Raw genomic sequence first — 17,402 nt, forward strand, 5'->3', positions numbered from 1 at the left:
GTGCCACGAGACACGTTTCCCCTGCATCTGACATTGACCGCATGAAAAATAGAAAGAATCTGCCAGGCTATGCGTGCCTTGTAGAACTTTTTAAAAGCACCGATCCAGCCTGTAGGTCTACTGAGAACCACTCCGTCTCAGAGGACACCGACAAAGCCCTAGCATTCACTGATCACTCACAGACAGCTAAACAGTACGGTTCTAAAATCACAAGCTTTTTTTTATTTTGTTTACAATGGCACCGCCTGCAGGCCAATTAGAGAACCTCTCTCAAGTGTCATTCAATTGAACCAATCAAATCAAACAAAATCAAATTGTATTAGTCACATGCGCCGAATACAACAGGTGTAGACCTTACAGTGAAATGTTTACTTACAAGCCCCTGACCGACAGTGCAGTTAAAAAAAATATGGATAAGAATGAGATAAAAGTAACAAGTAATTAAAGAGGAGCAGTAAAAAATATCAATATATACAGGGGGGTGCCGGTACAGAGTCAATGTGCAGGGGCACCGGTTAGTTGAGGTAGCATGTACATGTAAGGTAGAGTTAATTAAAGTGACTATGCATAGATGACAACAGAGAGTGGTGTGGAGAGGTGGTGTGGAGAGGGGGGGGGGGGGGGGGGGGCAATGTGAATAATCTGGGTAGCCATTTGACTAGATGTTCAGGAGTCTTATGGCTTGGGGGTAGAAGCTGTTTAGAAACCTCTTGGACCTAGACTTGGCGCTCCGGTACCGCCTGCTATGTGGTAGCAGAGATAACAGTCTCTGACTAGGGTGGCTGGAGTCTTTGACAATTTTCAGGTCCTTCCTCTGACACCGCCTGGTATATATGTCCTGGATGGCAGGAAGCTTGGCCCCAGTGATGTACTGGGCCGTTCACACTACCCCTGTAGTGCCTTGCGGTCGGAGGCCGAGCAGTTGCCATACCAGGCAGTGATGCAACCAGTCAGGATGCTCTCGATGGTGCAGCTGTAGAACCTTATAAGGATCTGAGGACCCATGCCAAATCTTTTCATTCTCCTGAGGGGAATAGGCTTTGTCGTGTCCACTTCATGACTGTCATGGTGTGCTTGGACCATGTTAGTTTGTTGGTGATGTGGACACCAAGGAACTTGAAGCTCTCAACCTGCTCCACTGCAGACCCGTCGATGAGAATGGTGGCGTTCTCTGTCCTCTTTTTCCTGTAGTCCACAATCATCTCCTTTGTCTTGATTACGTTGAAGGAGAGATTGTTGTCCTTGCACCACACGGTCAGGTCTCTGACCTCCCTGTAGGCTGTCTCGTTGTCGTCGGTGATCAGGCCTACAACTGTTGTGTCATCGGCAAATTGAATGATGGTGTTGGAGTCGTGCAGTCATGAGTGAACAGGGATTACAGGAGGGGGCTGAGCACGCACCCCTGAGGGCCCTCTGTGTTGAGGATCAACGTGGCGGATGTGTTGTTACCTACCCTTATCACCTGGGGGCGGCCCGGCAGGAAGTCCAGGATCCAGTTGCAGAGGGAGGTGTTTAGTCCCAGGGTCCTTAGCTTATTGATGAGCTTTGAGGGCACTATGGTGTTGAACGCTGAGTTGTAGTCAATGAATAGCATTCTCACGTTGGTATTCCTTTTGTCCAGGTGGGAAAGGGCAGTGTAGAGTGCAATAGTGACTGCAGCATCTGTGGTTCTGTTGGGGCAGTATGCAAATTGGATCTAATTGGGACTAGGACACGTCTTAGAACACGTCACAAGCATAGCCACAGGAAGTGGGGGTGCAGAAAAGCAGAATTTAATAATAATTTTTATTTCTAAAAGTAGTGCACTGGGCCTTTGCTAGTCCTCTATTAGCAGACCGAGATAGCCATTTGTAATGTGGGCAAAAATGTTTTTCAAGCACCTAATCTCTGAACTGATCAATTAGCTCAGTTGGTCAGGTGTGGTGCCTAGTTGGAACAAAATCCTGTAGTACCTGCAGAACTCCAGGAACAGGGTTGCCTACCCCTGTCATGGAGGTTAAGGTGGCTAGAGGTTTCTTCAGTTTCCAGAGACCCAGGCGGTGGTCTCAAAAAAGGCCTCAGAATCCGTTAGGGATTCTAGGTTGAAGTAACCACCATCATGCCATAGGTTCTCACGTTCCTCCTGCTGCTGCTCCTCTACTTTAACATCATAGTGCCTGTTGGCACTGCACTGTTGGAGCAAGAAACACAAGCATTTCTCTGCACCTGCAATAACACCTGCAAACCTGTGTATGCAACCAATAAACTTAGATTTGAGTAGTCATCAAGCAGCCATCTTGGAGAATGAAGTAGAATTCCTGAGTTAATATAAGCTGTATCATGCATAGAATACTCAATATAGGATATCTATGGTTACAGGGCTTTGAATGGATGATTCAATCCCACTATGTCAACTGCACCAGATGAAAAAGAGCACCAACTTCCACTTAGTGACTCCCAAATACAGTAAATCAAATAGAAAACATCTCACTTGTCCTTCAATTGAACCAATCATAGAAGACAGTTCACACACACATGAAACCACAAGGCTTTTAATCAAAAACGCATTTTGTCAGGAATTAAGATGTATATATTTATATGTAAATAGATAATGCTCATATACACAGAGATAAACATATGTGCTAGAGTCATTGCAATATTCATACACATTAAGGTGTGTATGTCCTTTCATCTATTCTCCAAAACCAAAACGATAAATGCAATGGCTGTATCACTACTTAAAATGGACGACCTTTCGAGGCCTTTCAATGCCACCAAAATCTGAATGAGCAGACATGATCAAAGGAAATAAAGTGTGTGTGTGTACCGGTTTGTATGCTGAAATCAGAGAAGCCTCTGGAATATAAAGCATTGTTAGCGTGTTTAACATGGCATAACATGTTAGTTTGTTCGATGTTCATTGATTTATTCAAGACTTCCCCCACACTGCAGCACTTTTTACAGTCTGGTAGTTGGCAGTATGGGAGGTTGTTGCTGGGGGGGCGGGGGGGGGGTCTCCCTCCCTGATTTAGTTTGCGGGTTGGGGGGGTCCCTCTGGGATGAGGGAGGTGAAGAAGGTGCTGATGAAGGACCAAGCGGCGGCCAGGAAGCCGTGGTGGCGGGGGGCAGCGGGAGCTGCCGGGTCCTCTGGGTCTTCCTCTCCACTGTCGCCCTCCTCATCCTCCAGCCCTTCATCCATGATCCGCTCCTGAGATGGAGAGAAACAGGACGAGAAAATAAGAAAAGGACCATCGGTTTAAAAAGCAGAGATGGAGAAAGAATGTGGCAGATAGAAAGGAGCAGCTTGGACACAGACAGAAAAACAACCACACAGACAGGGATGGAGTCCATCTTAAACAAGGAGCACCCACCATCTCCTGGATGTCCTGGTGTCTCTCTGCCTCGTCCTGATGAGCTAACCCCGCTCCTCCTCCTCCGGGGTTCTGCAGCTCTGGCCTAAAGGGGAACCAACCAGCCCTGTGCCTAGTTAACACCACAAAATTAGTATCTCACACACAGATACAGTGGGCTCCAAAATTACTGTCACCCCTGACTGGCAACGCACAAACAATACTTAAACAAATATAAACAATATAATTATAGAGATAAACTCAAAATACCAACATGTGAGAAATACTGTACTTGATTAATGTTTTAATGGAACTAACCAAAATCATACAATTATTTAATACAAATACATTTCATCAAAATCAAGGTTTCATAATTATTGGCACTCCTCATTTAGTACTTAGTGCATCCACCTCTGGCAGGGATAACAGCATGTTCTTTTCCTGTAATGTTGACAAGGTTAAGGAACACATTTGAAGGGATTTTGGACCATTCCTCTATGCAGATCCTTTCAAGATCTTTCACATTCTTGGGTTTGCACTTATCAACTTCCCTCTTCAACTAAGCCCACAGGTTTTCGATTGGATTGAGGACCGGCGACTGAGATGGCCATGGCAGAACATTGATTTTGCTGTCACAGAAGCATTTGTGTGGATCTTGAGGTATGTTTTGGTCATTGTCTTGTTGGAAAGTCCACCTACGGCCAAGTCCAAGCCTTCTGGCAGAGGCAACCAGAATGTCAGCCAAAATTGCCTGATTCTTGGTGGAGTTCATTATGCCATCAATCTTAACCTCTGGACCTCTGGAATTAAAACAGCCCCAAAACATCACTGACCCACCACCATATTTCACCGTGGGTATGAGGTGCCTCTCCTTGTATGCATCTCTGTTCCGACACCAAACATGCCAATGCTGTATCGGACCAAAACCTTAAATTTTGGTCTCATCTGACCAGAGCACCTTCTTCCAGTCATAATTTAAATGACGTTTGGCTCCAAGCACTTGCGTCTGTGTCTTGGGGTCAGAAAGGGCTTTCTTATGACAACCCTTCCAAAGAGGTTGTGGAGGTGGCGTCTGATGGTGCTTTTTGAAACCTGGTGACCCCAAGACACCACCAAGGCCTGCAATTCTTTCACAGTGATTCTTGGGAATTTTGTTGCTTCTCTCACCATCCTCCTCCCTATCCTGGGGGGCAAAATGCTTTTGCGTCCTCTACCCGTGAGGTTTTCAACTGTTCCATATCTTTTGAATTGTTTAATAATTGCCCTGACCGTGCTCAGTGGTATATTCAATCGTTTGTGGATCTTCTTGTAGCCATTAACAGACTCAAAGCTTATCACTAAGCTAAGGATCCTGGGACTAAACACCTTCCTCTGCAACTGGATCCTGGACTTCCTGACGGGCCGCCCCCAGGTGGTGAGGGTAGGTAGCAACACATCCGCCACTCTGATCCTCAACACTGGAGCCCCTCAGGGGTGCGTGCTCAGTCCCCTCCTGTACTCCCTGTTCACACACGACTGCGTGGCCAAGCATGACTCCAACACCATCAATAACTTTGCAGACGACACAACAGAGGTAGGCCTGATCACCGACAACGACGAGACAGCCTCACTGTAAGGTTGTATTCAGCGCACGTGACAAATAAACGTTGATTTGCTTTATGAAGGTCTACGACCATCTGTCTCTTTTGAACGGCCAGTTCTTTTGTTTTCTTCATAGTGTTGGATGACAAAGGGATATTGCATGCGTGTTACCTCATTTTTACACCCGAGTGAAACAGGATGTGATGTAATGGCTCAATACAGTTCCTTAAGACTTAGATAAGTGGAATTTAATTCCTGGTTTAATTTTGGTAGATGTTATTTACAATAATCTTTAAGGGAGCCATTAATTGTGAAACATTGATTTGGAGGACATTGATTTTTTTTATTAAATCAATAAATTATTTTGGTGGGTTCCATTGAAACATTAATAAAGTACAGTATTTCTCACATGTTGGTTTTTTGAGTTTCTCTATAATTATATTGTTTATATTTTTTCAAGTATTGTTTGTGGTTTGCCAGTCATTTTGGAGCCCACTGTACAAAGTAAACAGGGTCCTTCAAAAGTATCCATTCTAATGTCAAACTGATAGTGTACAGACGAGAACTCACAAAAAGACGAGCAGCATGGCGCCTATCACCATGACGAAGCGGCCAAAGGAGGAGTAGAAATACACAATGCTGAGCAAGATGGCGGCGCGGGAGACAGCGTACATCCAGTCCAGCCAATCACGGTTCAGTTCGTCCTCATTTAGCACGGCCCCGCCCTGGGCATTCATCTGGATATTGGGATTGGCCGGCCTGTCCTCTTGGATGGGGTTAGGGGCGGGGTTAGGCCCCAGGGGAGGTGGAGCTTCATTGGGCTGTGCGGGTTGGGGGGAGTGGGTGGGACTGGTGGAGGGGGGCTGTGAGGCTGCCACTGCTGCTTGACTGGAAGATGGAGAGAAAGAAAGACATAAATAAGTATTAGCGGATAGAAGCCAGTGAATATAACTCATTCCAACGTAGAGAAGTCTGTGGTCCTTATGGGTTGTTAGGATTGGAGTCTAAGTGCAGACGACTCTGACTTACTATTGCATGTAGTAGTGGCGTGCATACATCTGCTGCCACCAGAGGACCTGCATGGGCATGTACATGGGGTGGGAGGGCACACCTGCAGCCATACCCCCCTGTATCGGGACCTGCGTCCCATCTGGCCTATGGAGGAAAAACAGTCACACATGCAATCAAAAATCATGCGCACACAATATTTTCTTCATTTTCCCCACCATTTAAAAAGAAATCGAAATTTAATTTCACTTATTTTCCTGACTAGGTAGAAACCGAAGTAGAATTGATCCCAATACACGAGAACAGTGCTTACCATTGCATTATACCAGTAGAGGTAGGATTTTGAGGGTTAAATTGGGGGAAGCCTCCACGATGCCTTAGTCCATCATAACTTCCTGCTACTGAGGAGGCGGCGGACTGACCGTCCTGATTTGGTGTTGTGGCTTGGGGGGTGGAGCCAGCACTGTCTGAACTCTGAGTGACAAGACATACACCAATCATAAACCGTATAGAGTATTTTACTATATACACACACACACACACACCGGTATTGATGTACAGACAAGCTTGGGTTTTTACTTTACCTTGTATAACGGTATTTCAATGTTTAGTTTGTTAAATGTGTTATGCCACTATGTATAATGTCAGTTGGTTCCTACCCCGTCACAACCTCTCCTTCGCCTTTTCATTCACTGTGTCAATCACTGGATTCAAAGTGCCCACTATATTCCAACTTTTGGTTGAAGTTTCATTGAATGTCAAAAGCCCTATTAAAACCCCTTAGAATGTATGTGTTGCCACCCCAGGGTCATGCACTATTAATAAAGCATATTTAGAACTTGTACTGTTAAAAAACTCAAATACCGTAAGAAATGTGAAAAATATTGTGATATTTGTCATGTCGACCAGCCCTACCGTAAAGACACCAAACAGATACGTTCCAAGTCACAGAGTAGAAATGTAACGTATAGACCACACCCCACTCTCCATTCCAAATGACAGAACATTATGTTATGTGTTCTAGACATTTAATTTCTATCAGATTGAATTGTTGAGCTCCACAGAATGACTCCACGCCATTAGACGTACCCCAGAGCTGGAGCTGGGGTCAGAGGTCACAGAGCTGGGGGTGGAGCAGTGGGGCGTGGGCGAGGCTGGTGGGCTACGGGAGGCACACACCAGGTGCATCATGTGATAACCCTCCTGCTGTAGGCGGAAATAGAGGGTTGGATGTGGGAGAAAAGGAGAAGGGCGTAATTAATCATTTGATTCTGTTTTGGTGATTGGAGGGCGTGAGAGTGAGAGCGAGTGAGCGAGGGAGGAATTTCAGGGAACAGGCTAGAATTAAGGGACAAAGCCAACCTCAACAATGTTGCTTACTGCATCAGATCAGCTATTGTTACACCGTCACAGTCTCTGCCTCACGCTCACCCTCACCCCCTCTCTCAGACACACAAGGGGGTGGGCCCTATTCAATAAAGGCTCAGCAGTCAGTTGTCTGTTATGTTGAGTGAGGTTTCTGTGATATTGCATACCAATTCTAACATTTCAGATATAGTGTTAGTCCACCATACTCCAAACTTCACGACCATATGCCACAGCAGAAAAACAGAGACAAGGTTGAGAGTGGTCTTTACCTTCCTGAGGACATCCCTCAGCTGCAGGTGGTCCTGGAGGAGATGGCCCGAGTATACCAGCCGCTGATCCTTGGATGACTAAGATAACACAACTGTCATTCTGAGAAAGCCTATGTTGCAGAATACGCTACTAGATCATTTAAAAATCACATAGTTTGGGTTGATAAACCCTAAATGCAAAAAGTATGGAAATGTTACATGCAAGAACAATGGTGCTGAAAGTATATCAACAAGGTGGTAGGGCAATATTACGTTTATTAATACAGAAGTACTATTGCAACCATAGACATAAATGTTTGATTTATCTGATACAGTGACAGTACATGACATTAGTAATATCTCTGGTTGGAAAACGTGCGCATTGTTTTTATGTAGATTTTAGAATATTTGCATGAAAATCTGGCACCAATTGGATGGAAACCTAGCTTGTGTTCCAGAAGAGACTAAGCATCTTCAGATTAGATTACATTAGATTAGGGTAGATTACACACTTGAAAGCATACCTGCAGCGTCACAAGACAACGCCTTACAGAATTATTTCACGATGTACAGTACCCGTCAAAAATTGGGACACCATCTCATTCAAGGTTTTATTTTTTGCTGACAGGACAACTGATTGGCTCAAATGCATTAAGGAAAGAAATTCCACATATTCACTTTAAAACAAGGCACACCTGTTAATTGAAATGCAATCCAGTGAAAGCTTTAACTTCCTGACTGATGTCTTGAGATGTTGCTTCAATATATCCACATAATTTTCCCACCTCATGATGCCATCTATTTTGTGAAGTGCACCAGTCCCTCCTGCAGCAAAGCACCCAAACAACATGATGCTGCCACCCCCGTGTTTCACGGTTGGGATGGTGTTCTTTGGCTTACAAGCCTCCCTCTTTTCCCTCCAAACATAACGATGGTAATTATGGCCAAACAGTTCTATTTTTGCTTCATCAGACCAGAGGACATTTCTCCAAAAAGTACAATCTTTGTCCCCATGTGCAGTTGCAAACCGTAGTCTGGCTTTTTTTATGGCGGTTTTGGAGCAGTGGCTTCTTCCTTGCCAAGTGGCCTTTCAGGTTATGTCGATATTAGAGGTCGACCGATTATGATTTTTCAACGCCGATACCGATTATTGGAGGACAAAAAAAAAGCCGGTACCGATTTATATATATATATAAAAAAAATATATAATAATATCTATACAGTGGGGCAAAAAAGTATTTAGTCAGCTACCAATTGTGCAAGTTCTCCCACTTAAAAAGATGAGAGAGGCCTGTAATTTCAATCATAGGTACACTTCAACTATGACAGACAAAATGAGAAAAGAAAATCCAGAAAATCACATTGTAGGATTTTTTTTATTTATTATTTTTTAAATGTTATCCCCTTTTCTCCCCAATTTTCGTGGTATCCAATCGCTAGTAATTACTATCTTGTCTCATCGTTACAACTCCCGTACGGGCTCGGGAGAGACGAAGGTCGAAAGCCATGCGTCCTCCGAAGCACAACCCAACCAAGCCGCACTGCTTCTTAACACAGCGCGCCTCCAACCCGGAACCAGCCGCACCAATGTGTCGGAGGAAACATCGTGCACCCGGCCCCCTCGGTTAGCGCGCACTGCGCCCGGCCCGCCACAGGAGTCGCTGGAGCGCGATGAGACAAGGATATCCCTACCGGCCAAACCCTCCCTAACCCGGACGACGCTAGGCCAATTGTGCGTCGCCCCACGGACCTCCCGGGCGCGGCCGGCTGCGACAGAGCCGGGGCGCTCATTGTAGGAATTTTAATGAATTTATTTGCAAATTATGGTGGAAAATAAATATTTGGTCAATAACAAAAGTTTCTCAATACTTTGTTATAAGTATGCCCGGGCGGTGTGTTTGGGATCACTGTCATGCTGAAAGACCCAGCCACGTTTCATCTTCAATGCCCTTGCTGATGGAAGGAGGTTTTCACTCAGAATCTCACGATACATGGCCCCATTCATTCTGTCCTTTACACGGATCAGTCGTCCTGGTCCCTTTGCAGAAAAACAGCCCCAAAGCATGATGTTTCTACCCCCATGCTTCACAGTAGGTATGGTGTTCTTTGGATGCAACTCAGCATTCTTTGTCCTCCAAACACGACGAGTTGAGTTTTTACAAAAAGTTATATTTTGGTTTCATCTGACCATATGACATTCTCCCAATCTTCTTCTGGATCATCCAAATGTACTGTCTTAAGCAGGGGGACACGTCTGGCACTGCAGGATTTGAGTCCCTGGCGGCGTAGTGTGTTACTGATGGTAGGCTTTGTTACTTTGGTCCCAGCTCTCTGCAGGTCATTCATTAGGTCCCCCTGTGTGGTTCTGGGATTATTGCTCACCGTTCTTGTGATCATTTTGACCCCACGGGGTGAGATCTTGCGTGGAGCCACAGATCGAGGGAGATTATCAGTTGTCTTGTATGTCTTCCATTTCATAATAATTGCTCCCACAGTTGATTTCTTCAAACCAAGCTGCTTACCTATTGCAGATTCAGTCTTCCCAGCCTGGTGCAGGTCTACAATTTTGTTCCTGGTGTCCTTTGACAGCTCTTTGGTCTTGGCCATAGTGGAGTTTGGAGTGTGACTGTTTGAGGTTGTGGACAGGTGTCTTTTATACTGATAACAAGTTCAAACAGGTGCCATTAATACAGGTAACGAGTGGAGGACAGAGGAGCCTCTTAATGACTTGTGTCATAAACAAAGTAGATGTCCTAACCTACTTGCCAAAACTATAGTTTGTTAACAAGACATTTGTGGAGTGATTGAAAAATGAGTTTTAATGACTCCAACCTAAGTGTAAGTAAACTTCCGACTTCAACTGTAGGTGGGGGCTTAGTGACTATGCATAGGTAACAAACAAACAGCGAGTAGCAGCAGTGTACAAGGGGGGGTGAATGTACATTTTCCGGTGGCGATTTTTATGAATTGTTCAACAGTCTAATGGCTTGGGGGTAGAAGCTTTTGAGGAGCCTTTTGGTCCTAGACTTGGCGCTCCGGTACCGCTTGCCGTGCGGTAGCAGAGAAAACAGTCTATAGCTTGGGTGACTGGAGTCTCTGACAATTTTATGGGCTTTCCTCTGACACTACCTATTTATAGGTCCTGGATGGCAGGAAGTTTGGCCCCAGTGATGTACTGGGCCATTCGCACTACCCTCTGTAGTTCCTCACGGTCAGATGCCAGGCAGTTGCCATACCAGGCGGGGATGCAACCAGTCAGGATGCTCTTGATGGTGTAGAACCTTTTGATGATCTGGGGGCCCATGCCAAATCTTTTCTGTCTCCTGAGGGGGAAAAGGTTTTGTCGTGCCCTCTTCATGACTGTCTTGGTATGTTTGGACCATGATAGTTCATTGGTGATGTGGACACCAAGGAACTTGAAACTCTCGACCGGCTCCACTAATGGGGGCCTGTTCGGCCCGCCTTTTCCTGTAGTCCATGATCAGCTCCTTTGTCTTGCTCACGTTGAGGGAGAGGTTGTTGTCCTGGCACCATACTGCCAGTTCTCTGACCTCCTCCCTATAGGCCATCTCATCATCTCATCGTCCTGTCAGCAAACTTTATGATGGTGTTGAAGTCGTGTTTGGCCACGCAGTCATGGGTGAATAGGGAATACAGGAGGGGACTAAGTACACACTCCTGAGGGGCCCCAGTGTTAAGGATCAGCGTGGCAGACGTGTTTTTGCCTACTCTTACCACCTGGGGGTGGCCCATCAGGAAGTCCAGGATCCAGTTGCAGAGGGAGGTGTTTAGTACCAGAGTCCTTAGCTTAGTGATGAGCTTCGTGGGCACTATGGTGATGAATGCAGAGCTGGAGTCGATGAACATCATTCTCACATAGGTGTTCCTTTTGTCCAGGTGAGAAAGGGCAGTGTGGAGTGCGATTGCGTCATCTGTGGATCTGTTGGGGCGGTATGCCAATTGGAGTGGGTCTAGGGTGTCCGGGAGGATGCTGTTGATGTGAGCCATGAAAAACCTTTCAAAGCACCTCATGGCTACCGACGTGAGTGCCAGGGGGTGGTAATCATTTAGGCAGGTTACCTTCATTTCCTTGGGCACAGGGACTATGGTGGTCTGCTTGAAACATGTGGGCATTACAGACTCAGTCAGGGAGATGTTGAAAATGTGAGTGAAGACACTTGACAGTTGGTCCGCTCATGCTTTGAGTATACACATCCTGGTAATCTGTCTGGCCCAGAGGCTTTGTGAATGTTGACCTGTTTAAAGATTTTGTTCACATTGGCTACCGAGTGTTATCACACAGTCATCCAAAACAGCTGGTGCTCTCGTGCATGCTTCAGTGTTGCTTGCCTCGAAGTGAGCATAAACGGCATTTAGCTTGTCTGGTAGGCTCGCGTCACTGGGCAGCTCGCGTCTGGGTTTCCCTTTGTAGTCCGTAATAGTGTTTGAGATGCTCTGGATCGACATGTATTATTGCATGTTCCAGTTCCCACCAATATCCAACAACTTTGCACAGCCATTGAAGAGGAGTTGGACAACATTCCACAGGCCCTAATCAACAGCCTGATCAACTCTATGCAAAGGAGATGTGTCGCCCTGCATGAGGAAAATGGTGGTAACACCAGATACTGACTAGTTTTCTGATCCACACCACTACTTTTTTTTAAAGGTATCTGTATTCCCAGTCATGTAAAATCCATAGATTAGGGCCTAATTTATTTATTTCAATTGACTGATTATATGAACTGCAACTCAGTAAAATATTTGAAATTGTTGCATTTAGAGTTTTGTTCAGTATACTTTGCAGATACTTTTACTGTGGTTATTCCTTTGAGAGTTAGACCTAGAGCTGAGCTGGAGCAAAAGCCTGCACACCCAGTAGCTCTCCAGGTGGACGGTTCCACCTGCCCTATCCACTCCCCTTAGTTAATGGAATGGTGGGGATGAGGAACAAAAAAATGGCAGTACCAACTCACCGGCTTGCTTGGGTACACATTCGAGATGTGACTCTTCAGTTTCTCTACCGTCCAGTTGAGAAAACAGTTTATTGTCTGGTCGTCATACTTCTGGTTGGGGGCCTTGATGACTAAGGTGACGGGACTGTCAACTGCTCCTGGGTCCATGGTTCATATTAATGGGTGTGTCAAGGGGATGGGAAAGGACAGGGCGTGCCTCCTACACCTGAGGAGGAAGACTCCCTCAGATCCTCTTCATCATTGTGATCTCAAGTCCAGCTCAGCCAATGACTGTGGTGGACAGGGTGTTTTCCCCTCTAAAGAGCTGTCATTGGCGGGGAGATGGTTCTGTGTCCAATCACGATGTAATCCTGGTGGAGAGTGAAGCAGCTATGTTTCTTGGGGTTCTGTCAAATAGAGAAAGTGATTAAAACAATGCTTCTCAAACAGTTATAAATCTGAACGTTTTGAATGTCCTTACTTGTGGTACTAACTAGGCTACTCAAATGTATTGACATGTCTCTGGAATTGTTTATGTTAATTTATAATTTAAAAAAACACTGGGATATTGGCTAGCTAGCTAATACTTTTAAATGCTTTTATAATGTAATTAATGAGTGAGACACAGCCAGTCCTGATGATCACTATTTAATCGTATGTATGGCCAGTTGAAGAAAATATTATTGCTCAAGAGCTTAGTCAGCATGACTATATTCAACAGACAAGTCACGGATAAACATAAACACAGACACTGGACCTCTGACACCCCTGACCCAGCCAGCAACAATTCAGGGGGAGCCATTCGAGTCTTCAGAACACCTGTCGCGTTGCGTCATACAGCTGTCAAAACGAGCCATCCAGCCAGAGACTAGTTAACTACCTACTTGTTTATTGTTTACACTAACCACCAAAACTAGTCTATGTAGAAAGTAATTGTATGATGTTAACTACTTTGGCATATCTGACAAATAGACGTTCGTTTTACGAGTGCTGTGCTATCAAAGCTCCAGAGATTAGTGTTGCTAGTTAGCTAGCTACCTATTAGCCAAGCTAACACTACGTTAGCATATCATGAAATGTTGGTTTGCTACTTCTCTTGATAATACGGACAACGTGACAGTATCGGGGACAGGAGGTTTATTCATACACAACGTTAACTTACTGTAGATTATTTGAGTATTTTCGACCCCTTTTGACTGCTCCTTCCCAGTTCGACAGTTTTTTTTTTGGTGAGTCGGGGCGTGATACCGGAACTACGTCATAATATTCTACTGACAGCTAGTGGGTGCCAGTCATAGAGATAGATATAGGACACTATAATAACTCACAGGTGTTAGTCGTCCAACGAAAGTATTTGTAAATATATTAGAAATATTGATGAGAAATGTACATTTTGTCAATCTGGGAAATAATTACATGAGCATTTGTTTTTCCAATGTGTGAACAAGACATGTTCTGGGTGGATCTTCTGATTTGGTAGGGACATCCATCTGCAAGCTTGTGCTGTTCTTTTTGTTTTTGACAGTGCAAGATTCTCAACTAACGACAAGTATGTGATGAATTTGATTATTATTCTTACTAATTCTTCTTAAATTGATTAAATTTATTCCCCCCCCCTCATCAATCTACACACAATACCCCATAATGGCAAAGCAGAAACAGGTTTTTAGAAATTTTTGCAAATGTAGAAAAACTATTTTTTTAAATGAAATATACATTTACATTGTTCAGAACCTTTACTCAGTACTTTGTTGAAGCACCTTTGGAAGTGATTACAATCTTGAGTCTTCTTGCGTATGACGCTACAATCTTGGCACACCTGTATTTGGGGAGTTTCTCCCATTCTTCTCTGCAGATCATCTCAAGCTCTGTCAGGTTGGATGCGGAGCGTTGCTGCACAGCTATTTTCAGGTCTCTCCAAAGATGTTCGATTGGGTTCAAGTCCAGGCTCGGTCTGGGCCACTCAAGGACATTCCGAGACTTGTCCTGAAGCCACTCCTGTGTTGTCTTAGCTGTGTGTTTAGGGTAGTTGTCCTGTTGGAAGGTGAACGTATGGTGGCAGACATTTTTTTTGGTCCCCTTCCCCAGATCTGTGACTCGACACAATCCTGTCTCGGAGCTATTATCCTCAGCATGAATGAAATATCTTATAGAATTCTACAGTCTGGCCACACAGCAATGTTGTTTGTGATTTACATATTTTTTTTACCATGTCAATGTTTTGACTGAACAGCTGAATAGGGCCATAAATTCACTCCTAATGATGTCAAACCAAGACAGAGGAAGGAAGGAGGAAGCTGGGAGATGTTGGTTCATAGGTGAATGGTAATATGCAGAAGGAAAACCATGTGGATTCATCATACACCAATCACAGGAGTTAATCCATTTATTTTTGATTAAGACATCATTCATTTTGTTTAGAATTGTCACGTCTACACCCGCTCTATCCACCGGTCCTGGCAACCTATCTATATGCACACCTGCGCCTCATCATTAGGGACACCTAGACTTCCTCATCTCCTTGATTATTTTCCATTTATCTAGTACTCTATTGTTATCACCCACCAGGCAATATTGTTTATTTTTCCATGTTAGACGCATCTCTTGTTTTGTACTGTGCCATGGTCTTAGTCATTGAACTCACTAACTGCATTTGCTTTTTGACTCCCTGTGTCTACATTACAAGCATTTAATCAATGAAGTAGCCCAGATGTATCCTGGCAAACAAGCTTTCAAAGTATTTTTTTGAATGTCATGAAACACTTGTGCTTAGATTTAAGTTATGATACTGACAAGTCTTCTTGCAAAGTTGTTTATACTACTTTGTCATTATTTACTACTGTAAGTGTAACATTTTATATTATATAATATTATTCCAAACTTTTCCAAACCCACTTTTTCTGAAAGAAATTAAAAAATTCAAGAGTTCGCTAAACTGAATAAAAATGTCCTTCAAAATAAGCAATTAAGTTAAACTAAATTAGATTTATGTATTTAATTATTCCTTTTTACCCATGTCTTATGTAATGTATCTTGGCCCTCTTTTATATATTCCTTACCGGTGTCGTATCTTGTTTTATCTTGTGGACACTATTATGCCTCTTTGGGGGTTTAATTTAACATGTTTATAACTTGAACGAGTTTTGTAATAAGATCAAAATGAATAAAAACAAAAGTAATGTGACCTGTGACCTACCGATGAGGTGAATCAACCTGCTTGTCATGCTAATGTTGTGCGAATGACTGACAAAACATTACTTAAATTAAATGCACTAATCTTCTAAGCTTGTGAAATAGTCCATGATTCGCAGCAGGTACCACTTTTGTTGTAGCAAGATAAGAGCCTACCACTGCGATTAAGTACCTATCGGCAGTGATATTATAGGTGTGTTTAATGGTTTAAGTATTAAGGGTACTTCCAAAACATAAAGAACACACTACTAGGCTATTTGGGCTATATAACACCTCGAATGGCCCCCATTTCTGGCACACACATGTGATTGATAATAGCTGTCATTAAAATGTGATTGATAGGGTCTCTAATCAATAGGGTTCAAATCCAGGTTGCATTACAACTCTTATGAGGTGATAACTATCTTCAATTGCTGTCATCTGGCTACTGGAAATGTATCAAAAAGGTTTACAAGTTTATATGATTTTGGAATCTTGTTCAACTTTAATCTAATGAATTCTACACACAAGTGAGGTCAGCAAATATAAAGTATACATATGCACATGTATCTGTGCATTGTCCAAATCAATTTCAGTCAATAAATAACTAAATAGCCACATAAAACAAGTTTGCACTCTTTTTATATCACAATTACTAGTTTGAATTAATAACAATTGTCCTACTTGGGTGAGATTCAGTAAAACATTTTTTAAATTATCTCAATTCCTGAATGTGTTTTATAAATGTTGTTTATGACATTGACTTATTTACCATTGTGCCTATGTGACTCACCACCTGGATTCGGTCTTTATGTAGCAAAATTTGAAATAGTTTTTTACATGGTTTAAAAGTAGAGCTACAAAATAGTATATCATACACCACATTTGAGGAATGGGTAAGTAATTCTGCTTTGAAAGTTGATCAACTTGCAAACTCACTTTTGAGAAAATGGCCATTGAATATTTTGGTATCTAGTGAAGAGCTCTTCTTTGTCTACACCCTTTCAGCATCGTTCACACCCATCTGGTTTCGCTCTCGGAGAACACACTTGACGCTCTGGCCGATGATTTGTTTACCTATGGATATCATGAAAACAGCCTAACCGGCTCTGCTTGCAACCATTTCATTACGTTTTTTTTGCAGACGTTTACTAACACCGGTCATTTTCAAAGGGTGTTGTACACAAGTCACGTAACATTAGCTAACGAGCCAGCAAGCTAACGTTAGCTAGTTAAACAATGCCACAGTGCTGGGCATTTAAAAAATGTATTCTGATTGTGAATTCATTCAGATATTGATCCTCATTTTCAGTCGTGGAAAAACTAATTTTACTCAAGTATGACAACTGAGTAACCATATCTTAATAGAAAAGTACTCAAGTAAAAGTCACTAAGTAAAATACTACTTGAGTAAAAGTCTAAATGTATCTGGTTTTAAATGTACTTAAGTACAGTTAAGTACAGTGGAGTAAAAAGTACTCAATCATCATAGTTTTGTAAAAGTAAAAATATTATACATTTAATTCCTTATATTAAGCAGTGGTGGATGTACTTAAGTATCAAAAAAGCAAAAAAGACAGACCTTTTATTCAGTTTGAGCTTTTCTAAAGGTAACAGTCTTACTTACGGATGCAAGAAGATCTCAGAAAAAAAGTGGACTCTCAAATTGGAAACACTTCAAAATACATCTCTTACAGACAAAATAGAATTATGCCTTAATAATGACGGGAATATAGCCAGTA

The 17,402-nt window shown here is 43.2% G+C and overlaps 1 protein-coding gene across 2 annotated transcripts; it reads right to left on the reverse strand.

The window, feature by feature from the left end:
• Positions 1 to 2,515: 2,515 nt before the first annotated feature.
• Positions 2,516 to 13,761, reverse strand: herpud2 (HERPUD family member 2). Of its 2 annotated transcripts, XM_055926152.1 has the most exons (9): positions 13,652 to 13,761; positions 12,511 to 12,896; positions 7,556 to 7,633; positions 7,008 to 7,124; positions 6,232 to 6,392; positions 5,940 to 6,065; positions 5,481 to 5,798; positions 3,351 to 3,462; positions 2,516 to 3,187 (listed from the first exon to the last, which is right to left on the reverse strand). In XM_055926152.1, exons 2-9 carry the CDS (start codon positions 12,655 to 12,657, stop codon positions 3,008 to 3,010), a joined length of 1,239 nt encoding a protein of 412 aa, XP_055782127.1. In that variant the 5' UTR covers positions 12,658 to 12,896; positions 13,652 to 13,761; the 3' UTR covers positions 2,516 to 3,007. The 2 variants fall into 2 exon arrangements, with proteins under 2 accessions (XP_055782127.1, XP_055782129.1); XM_055926154.1 differs by lacking the exon at positions 7,008 to 7,124.
• Between the last annotated feature and the right edge of the window lie 3,641 nt (positions 13,762 to 17,402).

Source organism: Salvelinus fontinalis, chromosome 6 (assembly GCF_029448725.1).
Source record: "Salvelinus fontinalis isolate EN_2023a chromosome 6, ASM2944872v1, whole genome shotgun sequence".
In the NCBI taxonomy this organism is placed as follows: Eukaryota; Metazoa; Chordata; class Actinopteri; order Salmoniformes; family Salmonidae; genus Salvelinus; species Salvelinus fontinalis.